The sequence below is a fragment of the Perognathus longimembris genome, chromosome 28, assembly GCF_023159225.1.
Source record: "Perognathus longimembris pacificus isolate PPM17 chromosome 28, ASM2315922v1, whole genome shotgun sequence".
Classification (NCBI taxonomy): Eukaryota; Metazoa; Chordata; class Mammalia; order Rodentia; family Heteromyidae; genus Perognathus; species Perognathus longimembris.
This window is the reverse complement of record NC_063188.1, coordinates 88,120,213-88,141,276: the sequence shown is the minus strand read 5'-3', so window position 1 is coordinate 88,141,276 and position 21,064 is coordinate 88,120,213. Positions and strand designations below refer to the sequence as shown.

Below are 21,064 nucleotides of genomic sequence, written 5' to 3'. Positions count from 1 at the left end.
AGAAAATGTTTCCGTTGAGTTTGTGTTGTTCTTACTGATACATATGATCTCAAAGATGATGGAAGTGCTCTGGATTTGGAGAGAGCCCTCTTTGTGAAGTGTTCATTTTCTTTTCAGTATATCATCAGCCACACCCAGCTGGAAACAAGAACTCTACAGATCTCAGTCTGGCACTATGATCGTTTTGGACGTAATTGCTTTCTTGGAGAGGTGGAGATTCCTTTTGATTCATGGAACTTTGAAAATCCATGTGATGAATGGTTTGTGCTTCAACCCAAGGTAGGAAATACACCCAGACCAGTTACTTATGCAACTAGGTAAGTTTGAGCAAAATTGACTTCATGAAGATTCTGAAGGCTTGTAAATTTAAAGTGGTGATCTACAAAGATTAGTAAAGCAACATTTGGAATAATATTTTATGAATGTTGCAAATCCATGATTTTGGAGACCTTTCATCAATAAAGATTGTACAGCACAAGCTATATAATCATATATTTTTATTAATTTTATTACTTAATATTTTATTTACTATGTGTAGGTCTCCATAGATAACCAAAAATAAACATTATATAGACCCTATTGGAATGAGAAAGTCTGAGTTAGCTATGATAATACATGTCTATAGTCCCATATACTTGGGAGAAAGAAATAAGAGAATCAGTATTTAAAGACAACCTGGACAAAAGTTAGTGAAACTCTGTCTCAAAAATAATCCATGGGCTGGGAATGTGATTTAGTGGTAATGTGCTTGCCTACTCTGCATGGAGCTCTGGGTTCGATTCCTCAGTACCACATAAACATGTCACATGGCTCAAGTGCTAACCTTGAGCAAAAGAAGCTGAAGCCCAGGTCCAGAGTTCAAGCCTTATGACTGGCACCAAAAAGAAAGAAAGAAAAAAAAGTGCTGGTACATGCCTATAATTCTCTACTCAGAGCCAAAGGTAGGAAGATTAAAGACCAAGAATGGCTCAGGTGAAAGCATGGGATCCTACCTGAAAAACACTAAAAGAAAAGGATTAGGAGTATAATCCATATTGTAGAACATTTGCCTAGCAAATGCTAGCCCTGTGTTCAATCCCAGTACCATCTAGAAAAACAATAGAATGAAAAAGTCTTTCTTTTCACATAACTAAAACAAATCCATAACCAACCTTAAAACATTATCTCTGTTTCTTAGTGTCAAGTGACGAGTTACTGAAGTATCTGGGATTGACATTCCTGCTTTTGAGACTTACAAGCCAAGCCTTGAGCTATAGTTAGAAATATTAGCTTAGAGATTTGAGTTTATTTTATTATTTTATTTTTTTTGGCCAGTTCTGGGCCTTGGACTCAGGGCCTGAGCACTGTCCCTGGCTTCCTTTTTGCTCAAGGCTAGCACTCTGCCACTTGAGCCACAGCGCCACTTCTGGAGCTTAGAGATTTTAAATGCCAATGTAAAATGGTATTTACCCTAGACCAACAATGCCTTTGATTCACTCTAAACAACTATATTTACAGTACTTTTTGGAAGTCAAAATTTCCAGTCAGAGGAGACTGTTCTTTATATGCAGAGAACCAAAAACATAATCAACATAGTGGACTTCTTGGCTCATTTTTGGCTCCATAACTGCCTATATGACATTGTTCAAATTAACTTAATTTCATAAGCCTTGATGTGCTCATTTTTAATATTCTCATCATATGTGTCTTATGAAACTGCTGTAAGGGTTGGATGTACATTTTGTGTAGGTTTGTCAGTATTCTATCAAACACAGTATCATCTCTCAATGTATTCTAGGAAGTATTTATGTTGGCCAGCAGCTTAATCCAGATTCTCAAATCTTATCAAGGCTCTGAAATCTCTTGGCTCTCTTCTATGTGTTGGCTTCATTTTCACTTTTCTCAGTGTTGCCCTTTCTCATAGCTCCATGTTTGCTTCTCTATGGCACTAACAGCTACACTGGCTGCAAACTTCTCATCTTTGCACCTTACTGTTCAGAAAAGGAAAAAGTTTCTCCTCCAACTCAAAGCTATGCTACTCTTATTTGTTTTTGTCACTTTTTAAAAAAATTATCACCTTTAAGTAGTTCTTCAAAGAGATTACAATTCAATATGTCAACTTATGAGTACAGCTCAATCAATGTTCTCTTTTATCTTTCTTCCCTATCTCTCCCAATTCCATCTATCTCCTCAATTTACCAAGTTCTATTTTTACATATGTGCATAGAATATTATGACCCCATTTGCCCACCCTTTTTTGTTACTCAAGTGGTAGAACACCAGCCTTGAGGCAAAAAAAAAAAAAAAAAAGCGAAGGGACAGCTTCCAGGTCTTGAGATCAATGCCCAGTACCAGCACAAGAAGAAAAGGAGGAGGAGGAGGAAGAGGAAGAAAAAAAGGAGGAGGAGGAGGAGGAGGAAGAAGAAGAAGAAGAAAAGAAAGGAGGAAGGAAGAAGGAAGGAAGGAAGGAAGGAAGGAAGGAAGGAAGGAAGGAAGGAAGGAAGGAAGGAAGAGAGTAACAGGAACTGTAATGCCATGCTTTCTTTGAACCTGGTTCTCCAAATGATTTACCTATCCTTGGCTGATGACTGGCCAGAGAGAAATGATGCCTTGGCTGGTTTAAAATCCTATCCTTAAAATAGGATTTCCTCAAAAGAAATCCAAGCCCTGAACTACTAAAAAGAAACCTGAGGGACAGTGAACAGAAAAAAAAACAAGTGCTATTTATCTATGGCATCATCAATAGCACCAATGTTCTCATTCAGTGGTTACAACAGACCTGTGAGTTAACTAAGAATCAGTATTTGCATTCTATAGGTAAGCAAACTGACACTTGGAAGTGAAATATAATTTACTGGTGGGGTTGTAATTGTTGATATGAAATTTGGGGTAAATAACTCAGAAAATCTTTAGAAAGTACATATGAGCTACATGTTAAAATGACAATGACATTGTTCCAAAAGAAATGTAACTGTTCACCCTACACCCCCCACATGATGTTCAGGCATTTTGTGGAGGTCAGCTGGGTGGCCTGTATCTCCTTCAGGTCTCATGCCAGAAATCCCGTGATGAATGTAGACGTTATTTATCAGAACAGGGTGTTGGTAGATGGGCCGACCGTGCAGTTGAGTAAGAAGACAGGCCATGCCTTTCAAATGGGTACAACTCACTGACTTCATCCTGTACGCAAAGCCTGGGAGAAGGCAGATATCAATACAAAATGGACAACCACTAGATGTGCCTAGAAGATTGAAGCCAGAGAAAGGAAAGCCAAGAAGACATACTTCAATTGCTACAAAATCCTGAAGGCTAAGAAAATGAGGAATCGACTCATCAAGAATGAAGTGAAGAAACTTCAGAGAGCCGCTCTCTTGAAAGCTTCTCCCCCAAATTTCCCAGCTGCCAAAGCTACTTTACAGCTGTGTCTGCGTAGGTGGCTGCTAAAGGCAAAGGTTCAGCCAAAAAGGCCGCTGCTGAGGAGCCAAGAAACCTCCCTCGCGGCCCAGAAAACCACCTGCCTGAAAGCGGCGCAGCCTCCTAAAGCTCAGAAGGTTCCGAACACTCCAGCCCCAAAGCGCCTGCGCCTAAAGCACCCAGCAAGAAAGTTTAAGGGGCTGCACTTTTGACACGTTGGGGAAAAAAGAAATGTATGTTTTATCTAACTTACTAATAACCCCTGTGTACATCACCTGTATCATAACAATATATTCTTAAATGATAAGAAAATACAACTTAAAAGTTCTTAAGGGGGCTGGGGATATGGCCTAGTGGCAAGAGTGCCTGCCTCATATACATGAGGCCCTGGGTTCGATTCCCCAGCACCACATATACAGAAAATGGCCAGAAGAAAAGTTCTTAAGCTAAAGATAACAGTAAGCCCATGACTAACATTGAATTATATATACATATTTTTTTTTTTTCTTTGTCAGTCATGCGGGTTCAACTCAGGGCTTGAGTGCTGACCCTGAGCTCTTTAGCTCGAGGCTACTGTTCTACCACTTTGAACCATAGCACCACTTCCAGTTTTCTGGTGGCTAGTTGGAAATAAGCATCTCAGTGACTTTCATGTCCAGGTTGGCTCTAAACTGCAGTCCTTTGAGCTCAGCCTCTTGAGTAGTTAGGATTACAGGTGCGTGCCACCAGTGCCTGGCTGGTCTAGAAAAGTGAATTTGTTAAGAGCCAAGGAGTCCACAACAGCACAACATTGTACTGTCATCAAATATAGGAAATACTTTTTTCATTTTTCATTAAGTTCCTTGGAAGGAAAGAAAAGGTCCCTCATAAAAGATAAAGTGTAGCTCAAGTGGCAGAGCATTTGCCTTGAGCCAGAAAGCTAAAGAGGGTATGAGCCTCTGAGTTCAACTCTCCCAAACAAAAACAACAAAAGGTAACACTGTTAAGTGATTAGCAGAGTAGCCATCTCCTATCAGGCGCATGCTTTGTGTTTTAAGAAATGAGCATCATTTCCCACTTTCCCTCCCCCCAGTTCTCTCCCACCCAACAAACAAGTTGTAAAGTTCATTTCCAATATAGTGTCTTGTGAATATTGCTGTTTTATTGGTTCACCCTTTGTCCTTTTTTAAAAGTTTTATTATCAAACTGAATTACAGAGCGGTTACAGTTTCATACATTAGGCATTGGATACATCTTGTACTGTTTGTTACCTCATCCCTCATTTCCTCCTCCCCCCTCCCCCTTTCCCTTCCCCCCCACCATGAGTTGATTTACACCAAACAGTTTTGCAAGTATTGCTTTTGTAGTTCTTTGTCTTTTTTTTACCCTGTGTCTCTCGATTTTGGTATTCCCTTTCTATTTCCTAGTTCTAATACCAATATACACGGTTTCCAATATACTCAGATAAGATACAGAGATAGTGTAGGTACAACCACAGGAAGGTGATACAAGATCATCAATATTGTCCTTTGTCTCACCATTTCTGTAATTCCCTTTCCCATCCCCAAATCAGATGAATATATACTAGACAAAGGATACTGAAATAAAAACAATTAACTGCACAGGATAAACCAAAGGGAAGGGGGACACAAAAGAAAAAAGAAGTGATTGCAAGTACACTGAAAAAAATCAAACCTCTTTTTTCCATATCTTGGAGTTCATTTCAATTAGCATCATTTTATATGGTCATATGTACATAGCTATTGAGCTATTGTGATCCTCTGCTAGGACAATCCTAGACATATACTAATTACTACAAGTCTTTGGGTCTGGCTTACTTCACTTAATATGATTTATTCCAAATCTTTCCATTTCCTTTTGAATGGGGTAATGTCATTCTTTCAGATGGAAGCATAGGATTCCATTGTGCGTATATACCACATTTTCTTGATCCATTCATCCATTCATGAGAGACAAATAAGGGAGGTGGTAACAAAGTTTCACAGGAATTGTACTCATTGCCTTACTTGTGTAACTATAACCCTGCTGTACATCACCTTTACAACAACAACAAAAATTTTTTTTTGGCCAGTCCTGGGGCTTGGACTCAGGGCCTGAGCACTGTCCCTGGCTTCTTCTTGCTCAAGGCTAGCACTCTGCCACTTGAGCCACAGCGCCCCTTCCGGCCATTTTCTGTATATGTGGTGCTGGGGAATCGAACCCAGGGCCTCATGTATACGAGGCAAGCACTCTTGCCACTAGGCCATATCCCCAGCCCCTACAACAAAAATTTTTTAATGAAAAAAATAAGTAAATAAAAATGAGCATCATTGCTAGAAAATTCCCCAAACATCAGGCGATGGATGAGATACATGAAGAACAATTAACATGCATCTTAGTATATGGAATGAATTTGTCATGAAGTTAATGTTAAAGAACTTGAAGTCTCTTTGAAAATCAGTTCAGAAGGAAAAGAATACTTCCTGTCAGTTTTCTGTAAATGATTGAAAGACTTCGCAAGGATGATACTTAAACTCTTTCCAAAACATCTTTATGTGCTTAGGGACCAGTGAGGTTTTTTTCCCATGGTAATTATCTCCACATTGCTATGGAGTGGTTTCTCTTTCTTATCACAATGAGGAAGTAGTTCTGGGCCTCTGTGAATCTGCTGAAGACAAAAGTTGTCTTGTGCTGACTGTCTGTGGAACACTGCTAATATTCTTCTAAGAGGTTCACCTCAGCAGCTTCCAACTAAGATTCTCTTTAGAAGCCTAGCTCAAGCTATTAACAGCCCTTTGCCCACATGGACAGAGAGCAATAAATCCCTGGAAGTCTTTGTGGCCCAATAGTCACAAGGCAATCCTTAGTCAATAACTAACAGAGGATTATGCAAGCTCACCTCTTTTGAGAAAGGGGGGGAAAAACTCTGAGTGTTATTTATCCTCCAGAGCACCCTTGTGAGATCACATTGAAGCTTCTTTCCATGGCAACTTATCCAAGAGTGTGTCTTTCCCTATCTTTCTTCTCTTTTCTCTTTCAGTTGTTGCCTTGTGAAGCTCTTTCCTAATTAATCATTTTCCTAGGAATCCTCACCAGTGTCTGATGAACACAGACTGTGAAACAGAAGTTATTGTCTCTAATCTTTGTCACCATCCTCTGCAAAGCTTGCTCTAACAAATACAGAGTAAAAGAAGACTCAGACTTGCTTAGATATCATACCCTTCAGAACTACTGGTGCATTGATCTGCTTTCTGTCACTGTGACAAAAATATCTGAGATAATGGACTTAAAAGAGGAAAGGTTTGTTTGGGATCACCGTTTCAAAGGTTTTAGTCTGTGGTGCATTGGCCGTATTGCTTTTGGACCTATGGAGAGGCAGTACATCATGTCAGGATCACAAGGGAAAGGAAACCTTTCACCACATGGTGTTGAGGAAGCAAAAAGAAGAGACATAATGTCATATCCTAGGATACACACCTACTAAAGACCTAACTTCCTCCCGTGAAGCTCCACCCTTTAGAAGTTTTTACTACCTTTCAATAGTACCATAGACTGGGGAGCAAGTCTTTAATACATGAGCCTTTGCAAGCATTCCAGATCCAGATCATAGCAACTGAGCTCTTTGTGATTGGTTATAAGCCAGCTCTGTGGAGTGTTGCTTCATTTTCAGTCCCCTATCTCAGTCATTTCAGTGCAGTAGGCTCTCCATCAGCTGTTGACATCATATAGGCAGCCCTGAAAACTTGATGTTTCCAATAGATTATCCAGCTGAGTAGATGAAGTGTATGAACTACAGGGACTGGTTTCTCTAGTAATAAGGGATTTGAAATAATAGTCCTTAACATACAGAGATGCTGGCACCTGTTTGCAGGAGGAATAAGCCTTACTGATTGTTGACTGTTACTCAGAGTCCCTCAGCATCTAGCTTTGTTTGTGTTAGGTCTCACAGCAGAAGCCAGTACGAAAGCAGGTGCAGACAGAGAAAGAATTCAAGATGTCAAATTTGAGTACTGTGAAGTTCTTTCACAGTATAACTTGTATTTCACTGCCTGGCACTGGGTTGTTTATTAGCTATAACTCATCATCCTTCTGAAAGGCATGGGAGGTAGATGAGAAGTGTTAGTATGAATTGCTTTTCAAGCCTTCCCAGGAAGTGCTATGATAAAAAAACAAAACAAGGACCTCTGAAAATCAAACAGCAAGCTTAAGTGGTTTTCCAAGGAAACAGTCTCTTATTCTGCCTTCAAGTACAGAGTAAATGTAAGTTCCTGTGGAATTATTACCTAGCTCAATGCCTCTCTTTACTTGGCAGTTTGGGCATTGTTGTCTGTGATTTATTACCCCATCTTACACTTGTAAATGCATTGGGAAGTGGCTAGCTTTCACACCGATGACAGGTAGATCTCTCTTTGCATACAACAGAAGATATTATTTCACCCCTCTGCTTTGATAGCTTCTTTTTGCAGTACTGGGGATTGAACTCAAGGCCTCCCACCTGCTGAGAAGGCACTCTACTACTTGAGCTGCACCTCCAGCCCCATCGGATAATCTTGTTTCCCACTGCTGTGGAAGATGTTTTGATCAAAATTAGTTCCCACTCTGGCACTCAGTGCTCTCTTGATGGGACCCAGCCTTCTATTGCACACGAGGATGTTGTGCTCTGCTCAGAAAAATGTGGCTCTGCGTCCACCAGCCAGTAACTCCCAATCTATGTAGGAAAGGGGAGCCCTTGTAAAGTGGGCTTTACACTTCTGTGGTCCATGAAAATCTAGAAATATAGATCTAGGAATATATAAGTCTTAGGGGGAAAGGGGTGGAATGCAGACCCTTGATCAATGACTGACTGATAGGTGAGGAAGCATACCACTTCCACCTCTTTGCTTCTACTTAGGACAGTTGTGGTACATGATCAGAGCTCTCCAATAGGGCTAAGCAAAAGTTGTTCCCATGCAACAATATCAGATCTATTTCATTTCACTTCTCCATAGTCTATTGTAAAATGTTTTTAACATAAATTCATGTTTAAGGATCTTCTGGGAAACCCAGAAGAGATATTTTATTTCCATGTTACTGGCTACTGCCTCCAGAGCCACATATTCCTAATCATATCTGGCTGTCTACCAGTCCCTAAACACATTCTAGGCAGTCTCTTTTTGTTTCTGTTGCTTTCTCAGCCCAAACTAATCTTCCTATCATACCAACTTCATCTGTCATCCTTTCTCCCATTCTTTAAGGACCAGGCAAAGGCCATCTCCTTATTCCAGTTGAGACTAATCTCTGCCTTTTCATGGTGGTTTCTTTGTAGTTGTGTTAGATCAACTGTCACCTTATATAGCATTGAATTTGTGTGTGTGTGTGTGTGTGTGTGTGTGTGTGTGTGTGTGTGTGTGTGTGTAGAGGAGGAGGAGAAGGTGGAGAATCAAACAGGACCAATCAATCATGGGTCAATTAATAAAGTCAGAGATATCATCTACATGCAAACACACTCTGGTACATTTTTGTACCAATACTGGGGCTTGAATTCCAGGCTTCGAGCTCTCTAGCTTTTTCAATAGCAAGTGGTGATCTACAAATTGAGCCATGTCTCCACTTCCAGCTTTTGCTCTTTAATTGGAGATAAGAGTCTCAAGGATTTCTTTGTCAAGGGCTGGCTATGAATCTCGAATCTCAGATCTCAGTATCCTAAGCAGGTGGGATTATAGATTTATGCTACTGATCCCTAGCTCATTTCTTAACATTTTAATTGCTTAATACTAACTAATTTTTAATTGACAGATACAGTTTATATATCTTTTCATGTAGCAGATGTTGTTTTAAAAGACGTATACATTATAAAATAGCTAAATTGAGATAATTAGCATATATATCACGTCACATACCTTTTTGTGGTGAAAATAATTTCATGAATGCCCAGGGGTGTGATTTCTGGTTTGTATGGTAGTTGCATATTTAATCATACAGACTACACTTTTCCTCAGTGGCTTCACTATTTCTTATTCCAACTGTAATGTTTAAGTGAACTATTTGTCCACATTTAATTTTGATTATGTAAATTACCAATGTTGTTTTCAATAACCAGTGACTATCAGCCTAGTACTTTTCCCTTCTTGATTACTTAAGAAATTACAGTATAGAGAAGGAGAAGTAACTTCTGAGACTATTTTCAGTGGCCCCTTTATTCCTGTCCCATACTCCATACTACATGTGTAATGTTCAATGATAGGTCAGTATTTAATATCACAAAAACTCAATATCCATTGATGAGCAAAATACATCTTATGTAGTTCCTTTAAAATTCCTTTCATTTTAAAAGTCCTACACCAGCCAAGTGCCATGGCTTGTGCCTGTAATCCTAGCTACTCAGGAGGCTGATACCTGAGGATTGCAATTTGAAGTCAACCCAGACAGGAAAGTTCATGAGACTCTTATTTCCAATTAACTACCAAAAAAAGCCAGAAGTGGAGGTATGACTCAAATATTACAGTGCTAGTCTTGAGTACAAAAGCTCATGGACAATGTTCAAGCCCCAGGAGTGGCACACACCAAACAGTCATATGTAACTGTCTTGACAGGGTTTTATAGCCTTTCTTTTCTCATGCTTAAGTCATGTCTTCTGTCAATACGAACTAACATGGTTAAGTAGGAGTGATCAAATTTAAGCCATCAAATAAATATTTAACATTGAAGCACAGGTAGCAAAATACTAAGACAAATATTCTTATTCTTTTTTTCATGTATCTATCCTTGGTCAGGGAGAGTTTGCTCCTGATGTTGGCCTTCAATACAAAGGAGAGCTGACAGTTGTTTTACGGTACATTCCTCCAGAGGAGAACCTGATGCTGCCACTAGGACAACTTCAAGGTAGAGAAAAATCACTTAATGTGATCATACTATTTTTACACCTGAGAGTGGGAATCAGGGATTGGTTTGACTATGCTAATTTCACACATGAATGAAATGAAAAAGATTGCCATTGACTTTTGAAGACAGTTGTGATATACATACTACCTATGGAAAGGGTGTGGTCATCTTACAAGGAAGACAAAGCTCAGACCGAGTGACCAGCATAGATAGTAAGAGTCATTTCCTGTCCATCTCAGATATATAGAATACACCTTAGAGTTGAGAGGCTGCTTGTATGGATTTCTGTCATTCATAGTTACTCAGTGAGTCTTGAGGAAGATATATATCAGACCACAGAACGAAAAAGAAAAATTCAGGTGAAAGCAAACTCTCCTGACCTTCCTCTTCCATCAGTCTCCTCCCATTCACAATTACCCTCTTCAGTAACATGATATCCCTGACAAGCAATTATGTTTTACAACTTAGTTTTCTCACTTCAAAAAGGATATTGGTAGGATTAAACAGGCTCATACATGTAACATGCTTCAAACAATACTAAATAAATAACAGTGAAAGGTAAGAAGGAGTTTCTTCTCACACCCAAATGTAATTTTTTTTGTCAGGCATAGGGCCTGAACTTAAGTCCTGGGCACTTTCCCTGAGCTCTTTTTCTCAAGGCTAGTGGCTCTACCACTTTGAGCCTCAGCTCCACTTCCACTTTTTGAGTGGTTAATTGGAGATAAGAGTCTCACAGGGACTTTTCGGCCTAGACTGGCTTCAAACAATGATCTCAGCCTCATGAGTAACTAGGATTACAGGTGTAAGCCACTAGCACCTGGCTTCAAAAATGTAATTGTCTATGGGCTGTAGCCTCTAGGGCTGACCTTGCCTGAAAGTGACAATTCATAAGATGGGAGGTAGGCAATTTTCTTGTTGGGAGTCAGTTTGAAATATCAAAAAAGAGAATGATGATTTTTTTTTCTTTTTGAGTGATACTGCTCACATCTGGCTTCTGTCATAGCTCACTAAAAACAGTGATGGTGGCCCAGGCAGCTCTCAGGATCCTCTCCATTCCTTTCCTTTATAGCGCCTTGTTAAAAAGCTGTGCTCTATAGAGGAGTGGTTAAAGTTTTAAATAAGAAAATCTATTCAGAAGAAATCCAGTGGGACAAAAACATTTAATCTAATACTACATATTCAATAAGGTAAAGACCTGATTCATTCAGCAAATGAAGTAAATCTTTGCAGATGGCCTTTTTAAATTTTGAAAGAGAATCTCTCTCTCCATCTCTCTTTTTCTCACCCACCCCATCAGTTGATACAGGAAAGAAACCCTTTAAAAAGGGGAAGAAGAAAGAGGCACCTGTAATCGCTGGAGGCATACTTGAAGTGTTCATCAAAGAAGCAAAGAACTTGACAGCAGTGAAATCAGGAGGCACTTCGGACAGCTTTGTGAAGGGGTAATTTTGTTTCATCTCATTTCAGATGATATTTAATGGTAGATGAAAGAATCTGTGATTATGAGACAGTGATTGCTGTGCATCTCCATGTTCTGCTAATAGAATATGTACTGGGGGAAAGCTATGTTTACATCTGAAACAATTTATCTCTAAAGCAGTATGTGTGCAGAGGGAATTGCTTATTCTTAGCTTACACTGTTTCCAGCAGATTTGAGGAATTCTTATCATTCTCGCCCTTGAGACCAAGAAATTTTGTCATGAAATTCATTTCTCAAAAGAGAAAGTTGGAAATTATATGTTTAATGTACTTCTATTATACTTGGTTATTATTTGGTGCTGGTAATATTCAACAAATGCTGAAATACCTATACTTGCTGTTTTGCTCTCTTGGGGGAAATTGTAAAAATGTGGTAATCAGAGCATTATTCCTGGCAGTATCTACCAGGAAGTGCTTTGGAGAGAGCCTTAGATTGCCCATTGGACATTTGTTTCCATTTTGTGGCGCAGAGAGTAGTTTCTTGAGGGAATAATGTTCTTTAGATGGATATTGTTGCTCACTCTAAACTCACCAGCAAATCTCTCTTGATTTCTGAGTACTGGATATTATTGTCTTGAACTTAGAGAAACTGGGACTAGGAGGATAATATACATTCATTCAAACACACAAATGCACATGTATGAACCATCAAAGTGTTGCACTTTTCCAAAGTAAATGTGCCATTATAGCTGACTTCATGGAAGATGTGAAGGTCACGAGAATACTTTAAGTCAGATGACAGTTTTTGCTTCTCCTTAGACCTTCTTAGAAAACTGAGGCAGGGGAAGACAGTGTGGTAGTTCAAGTGGTAAAATGCTAGGCCTTGAGCAAAAGGAGCTTAGGGACAGTGCCCAGACCCAGAGTCCAAGGCCCAGGACCAGCAAAAAGAAAGGAAGGGAGAGGGGGAGGGAGGAAGAGAGAGAGGGAGGGAGAGAGGAAGAGAAGGAGGGAGGGAGGGAGAGAAGGAGGTGAGGGGGAGAGGGAGGGAGGGAGAGAAGGAGGGAGGAAGAAAGGGAGAGAGAGACAGAGACAGAGAGAGACAGAGAAAGAAAGAAAGAAAGAGAGAGGAAGAGCAAAGGATGAAAGAAAAATGAGTTGTGTTCTAAATCTGGAAGATCTAATACTGAGGAGAAGCAGAGGGGTTGGAGGCATGGATCAGTTGGTGGAATGCGTGTCAATGAGTGAAAGTGTCAGGTACAAGAGTTCAAGTCTTGGACAAAAAAAAGAGGGGTTTCCTTGTTGGTGAATGTATGTGCTTGAATCCCAGTCCACCTGTTCTTCATTCTCTCTTGTGATAGTTAAATTTAAGGATGGAAGAAATACTTTCATTTGATCTTGCTGATACAGTTTGCTTTAGCATCTCCACCATCGAGTTCAGGCCTCTGCTGCAGTTTGTGGGGATAAGAGGATGGATAACCCTTAGCTTTCAGCTTCACTATGGTGACTTACTTATTTCTGGGACTTTCTTCACTTTGCCAAGGGTGACTTACTAACTTCTAGGACAGTTTTCATTTCCTCTTATTGAGAATTAATGATGCAGAAATAGTAAAGAACAGTATCCATAGTTTATTTATTTATTTATTTATTGAACACAATTTTTTTGACAAGGTGTTGTGCAAAAAGGGTACAGTTACATAGTAGGGCAGTGTGTACATTTCTTGTGATATCTTACGCCCTGTTTTTCTATCTCTTCTCTAGGTCAGGTAGACATATATACAATATACAGTGTATCAAGAACATATACAGTAGCCACGCCCAAGAAAGATCGCCTAGGGCTTTAAATGTAATGTCGATATTAGACCATATGTCGACAGTAGTCTTATATGAACGTACATACATACCTTTTGAGCTATTGTATTCCCCTGAGAGGTCAATTTTTGACCTTTATATGTTGACTAATTGTTTGGTTTTAGTTACATACTGTTGGGTCACTGCCCCAATCCTGTGGGGAATACTATTTGACAAGCAGGTTTTGGTTTCACAGACTTGGTCTCTACTGTCTCTCCGTCTCCCTTTGTTAACAGTCATATATCAGGGAGATCATGCCCCTTTGTTTTCTGTGTTCTAGGCTTGTCTCGCTCAACATTATTTGTTCGAGTTCTGACCATTTCCCTGCGAATAACAATATTTCACCATTCCTAATCGCTATGTAGTATTCCATTGTGTATAGGTACCATATTTTTTGGATCCATTTGTCTGTGGAGGGGCATCTGGGTTGTTTCCATATTTTGGCTATTGTGAATTGTGCCGCGATAAACATGGAAGTACAAATGTCTTTTTGATATCTTGGGGTTGGCTGTTTAGGATACATGCCTAGGAGTGGTATGGCTGGGTCATAGGTTAGGTCTATATTGAGCTTTTTGAGAAACCTCCATACTGTTCTCCAAAATGGTTGTACTAATTTGCACTCCCACCAACAATGGAGAAGGGTTCCTCTTTCCCCGCACCCACTCCAGCATTTGTTGTTGCCTGAGTTCAGAGTATAGGCCATTCTAACTGGGGTGAGGTGGTATCTCAGGGTCGTTTTTATTTGCATTTCCTTTACTACCAGGGATGTTGAGCATTTCCTCATGTGTTTCTTTGCCATTTTTATATCTTCTCTTGTGAAGTCTCTCTTTAGCTCTTTTGCCCATTTCCTAATAGGTTTATTGGGCTTGGAGGGGCTTAGTTTTTTGAGTTCTCTGTCGATGACAGATATCAGGCCTTTGTCTGTTGCTGTGCTGCTAAATATCCTTTCCCATATGGTTGGCTGTCTTTCTATTTTGGTGGCTATGTCCTTAGCTGTGCAGAAACTTTTTAATTTGTAGTAGTCCCGTTTGTCGAGTCTTTCCCCTATTTGTTGTGCCCCTGGGACTCTATTCAGGAAGTTCCTTCCTGTGCCTATAAGTTCTAGCGTCTTTCCTACTCTGTCCTTCAGTAGTTTCAAGGATTCAGGTCTGATATTGAGGTCCTTGATCCATTTTGAGCTGATCTTGGTGCATGGTGATAGGCTTGGGTCTACTTTGAGTTTTCTGCATATGGCTGCCCAGTTCTCCCAGCACCAGTAGTTGAAGAGGCTATGTTTATTCCATTGTATGTCTTTAGCTCCTTTGTCGAATATCAGTTGGCTGTAAGAGTGCGGTTTTATTTCTGGGTCTTCAATTCTAATCCATTGGTCTTCCGATCTGTTTTTATACCAATACCATGCTGTTTTTGTTATGATGGCCTTGTAGTAGAACTTCAAGTCTGATATTGTGATACCTCCTGCACTGCTTTTTTTGCCTAGAATTGCTTTGGCTATTCTAGGTTTTTTGCTGTTCCATATGAATTTATGGATTGTTTTCTCTATTTCAGTGAAGAATGTGGCTGGGATTTTGATAGGTATTGCATTGAATTTGTATAACAATTTGGGCAATATGGCCATTTTCACTATATTGATTCTGCCTACCCATGAGCATGGGAGGTCTTTCCATCTCCTTGTGTCTTCTTTGATTTCCCTTATTAGATTTTTGTAGTTTTCATTAAATAGGTCCGTCACGTCCTTGGTTAAGTTGATCCCTAGGTACTTTATTCTTTTTTTGGCTACTGTAAATGGAATTGTTTCCATAATTTCCTTTTCTGTTTGTATATTGCTGGTGTACAGAAAAGCTACTGACTTTTGTGGATTGATTTTGTATCCTGCTACTTTGCCAAATTGGTTTATTAGGTGTAGGAGTTTGGGGACTGAGTTTTTTGGGTCCTTCAGATATAAGATCATGTCGTCTGCGAATAGGGATAACTTGATTTCTTCCTTGCCGATGTGGATCCCTTTGATGTCCTCCTCTTGCCTTATTGCGATGGCTAGGGATTCCAGCACTATGTTGAAAAGAAGTGGGGAGAGTGGCATCCTTGTCTTGTTCCTGAGTTTAGGGGAGTATCCATAGTTTTTAAATCGCAACTTTCTGGTAAATTCGCTCCTTTGTTACATATAAATATTAAGCTGATTTTGAAGTTACTTGAGATTTTTTTTCAAGAAATAAGAGAACAAGAAACAATGAACTGTTATGTAAAGTTTAATATGAAATATATAAACTACCTAGTTACCTAATCACATTAATTCTGTTAGCTGAAATAAAAATGACTTTAAAAGAAAATTGTCTTCTTTATTTTCCCCTCTTACATGTAAATAAGGACTGAAGGAAATGTATCCAGGGAAGGTATAAAAGTATCACGATTATCAGAGGCATAGTTTTTGTTTTGTTTTGCTCTCTTGTGGTATTTACGTCATGGGTCAGGATAGCTCTTCGATTTAAACTATTCCATCCTTATTCCAACTGGTAGGATAGTTTCCATAAGTTTCATAGAACTACTTCCTTTTTTACATTTTAATTTTATTTTGTTGTAAAGGTGATATACAGAGGGGTTACAATTACATAGGTAAGGTAGTAAGTACATTTCTTGTCAAACATTGTTACCCCCTCCATCATTTTTCTCCTGCTTTCTCTCCCCCCTGACTCCCACCCAGGCCCAAGTTGTAAAGTTCATTTCCAACCTAGTGTCTTGTATCACTGTTACGCTGGTTCACCCTTTGTCCTTTGTCTCACCATTTTGTGAGTCCCCTTCCCTTCCCCAAATCAGATAAACTTATATACAAGACACAGGGTAGCAGAATCAAAAACAGTGACTACAGGGGATAAACAGAAGGAAAAAAAGAAGAAAGGAAAAAAGAAATAACTTCATATAGCACATTAAAAACAACATTGTCAACAACAACAAAAAACCCTCCTGCTTCCATATCTTGGATTCCATTTCGATTAGCATCATTTTATAAGGTCATATGTACATAGCTTTTGAGCTATTGTAATCATCTGCTAGGACTATCTTAGACATATACTCATTATTACAAATGAGGGAAACCATGGATCTACATTTCTTTGCATCTGACTCACTTCACTTAATATGATTTCCCCCCTAAGTCTTTCCATTTTATTATGAATGGGGAAATGTCATTCTTTCTCATGGAACCAGAGAATTCCATTGTGTATATGTACCACATTTTTGATCCATTTATCTACTGAAGGGCATCTGGTTTGGTTCCATATCCTAGCTATGGTATAGTTGTGCTGGTAGCTTTAGTGTGGCCTTGCTTATGATTGTTTGGGTAAATGCCCAGGAGTGGAATTGATGGATCATAGGGGAGATGTTTAGTCTTTTGAGGGATCTTCATACTGCTTACCACAGTGGTTAAACAAGTTTACATTCCCACAGTGTAGTAGCATTCCCTTTTGGCCACATCCCTGCCAACATCTACTATTATTTGTTATCTTGATAATGGCCATTCTAACTGGGGTGAGGTGGAATCTCAATGTTGTTTGGATTTTCATTTCTTTTATGTTGTGCCTAATTTTAAAATGAGGATTTTTTTTTAAAAAAAAGAAACAGACAGAAAGAATATTAGGAGATGACATGCATTCTCTACTTGAAACCTGAAATGAAATCTCAATTAGCTTCTTTATAGTAAGATCATTTGCTTGTGGTATTTGGTGTTGTTGTCTAATATAATGATTCTATAAGCAAATTTGTCTACTTCTCTAAAACATGTTCCCTAGTAGCAGAAAAGCTAGCATTCACAATATACTTTGAGCCCAATACAGTGTTTTGACAACAGTATAGATCTGCGGTTCCAATGTTTCATTTGAGAAGAGGGAGAGAAGCTGATTTAAAAGATATATCTTTCCCAGGTGCCAGTGGTGACTCATGCCTGTAATCCTAGCTACTTAGGAGGCTGAGATCTGAGGATTGAGATTGGAAGTCAGCCTGGGTAGGAAAGTCCATGAGACTCTTATCTCCAATTAATCACCAAAAAAGATGGAAGTGGTTCATGTGATAGAGTACTAGCCTTGTGCAAAGAAGCTCAGGGACAGCACCTAGGGTCTGAGTTCAAGACACAGCATCTGCAAAAACAGATATGTACATGAATAAGTTAACGTGATAGGAAGCTGGCCCCAATTCCACTATGGAAGCAATGAGATACTGTGCAGTGTTTCTTCAGTTTGTCCCTTCAAGGGATAGAGAAGCTGAAGGATTCATCCACCAATTTCCAAAACTCATTGCTTAAAAAGTTGCCCTTCAATCCATTAAATCCCCAGCAATTCCAGGGTTCTCCCCACATCAATTTACTTAGAACCAGAATTACTCTTTTATTGAAGAGGTCAAGACACAGCTGAAAGCCTTCTGGAAACTGTTCACTTTGCCAGTCATTTCAGAAATGGCCCATGAATATACAAACCAGGACATCCAATAATGCCTACTACCACAGAAGGCATTTTCTTTACAAGACTTGGGAAGATGGATTAGAAGATTAGAAAGGAGAGAGAGTGCATGTTATTGTTGCTCCACCTAAAAGAAACCATTCCACAAAATAATTCCAATATTAAGCATATAACAACTTGAGAAATATGCCAGCATCGGTGGTTCATACCTGTAATCCTAGCTACTCAGGAGGTTGAGATCTGAGGATTTTAGTTCAAATCTATCCTGAGCAGGAAAACTTGTGAGACTCTTATCTCCAATTAACCATCAAAGCTGGAAATATTGCTATGGCTAAAAGTGGTTGCATGCTATCCTTGAGTACAAAAGTTCAGGGACACTGCCCAGGCCCTGAGTTCAAGCCACAGGAACAGCACCAAAAAAAGTTTTTAAAAAGTACCTGGGAGTTGAGTGAATATGTTCAATGTACACTGTATGCATATATGAACATGTCATCATGAAACCTGATGAATAATAAGGATGATAGGTAAAAGATCCTACAAGAATCAAATACACATATCACATTTGTAAACATTCATGTATGCAAACACATCAGAAATTATGGGAAATTCACATGACTATTCCAGGATGACATTTTTGCCTACTGTCTCAATGATGGTTTGATTTTGTGTTTTCCTGCAGTTACCTGCTTCCTGATGATAGCAAAGCCACCAAGCATAAAACTATGGTCATAAGAAAGAGTGTTAACCCTCAGTGGAATCATACTTTCATGTTTAGTGGCCTGTACCCTCAGGATATAAGCAATGTTTGCCTAGAACTTACCATCTGGGACAAGGAAGCCTTTTCTAGCAACATCTTTCTTGGAGGAGTTCGTTTGAATTCTGGAAGTGGTAAGGAACTTGAAGATCTGGGGTCTGTAACTGGGCATGGGACAAGGGCATGCTTCCTTCATGTAATGTGTACTAGATATTTATGTAGTTATGTTGTCAGTCATAAATGACTCCTAAAATTATTCTCCGTTCATTACTCAGGCGCTGGTGGCTCATGCCTGTAATCTTAGTTACTCTGGAGGCTAAGATGGCAGTTCAAAGCCAGTCTGGGGAGAAAAGTCCATGAGACTCTTATCTCTAATTAACTACTCAGAAAAAGCCAGAAGTGGTATTGTGCCTCAAGTGTTAGAGCACTAACCTTGAGTGCAAAAATCTCAATGACAGTACCTAAGCCCTGAGTACAAGCCCCAGGACCAGTAAAAAATATAAAATCTGTTCATTTATAAATATGCACATTAATATTACCAACTATGACTTTGTATTTTTAAGCTAGAAGTTTGGGAGATACTTTACATTCAGTCCTTTCACAGAAAAACACATTTTAATGTAAGTGAATTGCAAGCACTTTCTTGGTCCTTCAAGTTTTGCTCAGACAAGGACCACTAAGACACACAGGCTTCTGAGAGGGAAACAGTTTTCATTCACACTGGTTGAATGGGAAGGAAATAAAAAAAAAATTCATTGTTTAGTCAGGTTATAGAAATATACCACTTTGGGGGCTGGGAATATGGCCTAGTGGCAAGAGCTTGCCTCATATACATGAAGCCCTGGGTTCAATTTCCCAGCACCACATATACAGAAAACGGCCAGAAGTGGTGCTGTGGCTCAAGTGGCAGAGTGCTAGTCTTGAGAAGAAAAAAAAATCTAGGAACAGTGCTCACGCCCTGAGTTCAAGGCCCAAGACTAGCAAAAAAAAAAAAAGAAAAGAAATAAAAGAAAAGAAAGAAAGAAAAGAAATATAAAATATACCACTTTTACCACAATCACAACTAAACAGGGTGAAATGGACAAAAGAAGTGTAATATAGTTGAATTAATTAACACTGGGAGAGCACATATAATTCACTTAAATCTTCTTATCATTCAGATGCCCACCCTATGAGACTTTATTTATAGAAATTAACAAGAGCTAAGAATATCTGTGTCACTAAAACTAATAATTCCCAGGTCAGAGAAGTGACTGTGTGAGAAAGAACTGTAGCCAGCCTGCCAAATAGTTCAATGCCAGTCTACATGAACCAGTTCCCTGTTGAAGTACCAAAGAAAATGATGCAGCAGGGCTGTCCAGATTTGTGTCATATTTTCTAGCAAAAGAAAATTGTGCAGACTGTAAATGATTAACTTATTCTAACATCATTTACAAGATATGGGAAGTGAGAACAGGCCAGTGAGAGGCTTTCTGGTTAAAAACTCCCACCATTACCCCCTTAGTGATCAGTAGATGCCTCCCAGGAGATGAAAACATCTTAGTTATGAAATACAATGCTTTTCCTTCTGTTCTTCAGGTGTGAGCTATGGGAAGAACGTGGACTGGATGGATTCTCAAGGGGAAGAGCAATGCCTTTGGCAGAAGATGGCTGCCAACCCTGGGATGCCTGCAGAGGGGGTACTCATGCTTCGTTCCACCATGGGGAAGTGCAGGCTATGAGGGAACCAATTCTCTACGAATGAGGCCTCTGAAGATTGTTGCTACTCCTTCCTTTTGGTAGCAGGATGGGACAGTAGCTTCTGCTGCCCTGCCATTTCGTACCTGGGGTGTTAGGACATGAGGGGAGAGATGTCAGTGTTATGAACATTCAGTATCTTGTTGAGTGCCTAAAAACCATATGCTCCTATATGCCCATTGGGTCTTTCTAATTGGGCAATAGAAAGTATCCTACCCTATCCTGTCAACAGGCTAATTGTTCAAAGGTTCACAGGCTTTATACCTTCACAGAAATAGCACAAGGTTATTTGAAATTGTGGATGAGATTAAGAATGCCCACGGGCTAGGGATATGGCCTAGTGGCAAGAGCCGTGCTTGCCTTGTATACATGAAGCCCTGGGTTCAATTCCCCAGCACCACATATACAGAAAATGGCCAGAAGTGGTGCTGCGGCTCAAGTGGCAGAGTGCTAGCCTTGAGCAAAAAAAAGCCAGGGACAGTGCTCAGGCCCTGAGTCCAAGGCCCAGGACTGGCAAAAAAAAAAAAAAAAAAAAAGAATGCCCAATCTTTCTCCAATCATGAGTTATTTTAGCTTTCCTCAAATCGTATGATAGGAATGGGGACTTCCAAATAGCTCGATGCTACTCTTT

At 39.5% G+C, this 21,064-nt stretch overlaps 1 protein-coding gene across 3 annotated transcripts in view; it reads left to right on the top strand.

The window, feature by feature from the left end:
• Nucleotides 1-20,734, top strand: part of Sytl5 (synaptotagmin like 5) — a 181,826-nt gene extending 161,092 nt beyond the window's left edge. For all 3 annotated transcript variants that reach the window (XM_048336560.1, XM_048336559.1, XM_048336561.1), the window contains 5 exons: nucleotides 118-279; nucleotides 10,125-10,233; nucleotides 11,531-11,675; nucleotides 18,622-18,830; nucleotides 20,275-20,734. In XM_048336560.1, coding sequence (XP_048192517.1) covers nucleotides 118-279; nucleotides 10,125-10,233; nucleotides 11,531-11,675; nucleotides 18,622-18,830; nucleotides 20,275-20,417 — 768 coding nt within the window. In that variant the 3' untranslated portion in view covers nucleotides 20,418-20,734. The remainder of the gene's footprint in view (nucleotides 1-117; nucleotides 280-10,124; nucleotides 10,234-11,530; nucleotides 11,676-18,621; nucleotides 18,831-20,274) is intronic.
• Nucleotides 20,735-21,064: the final 330 nt, after the last annotated feature.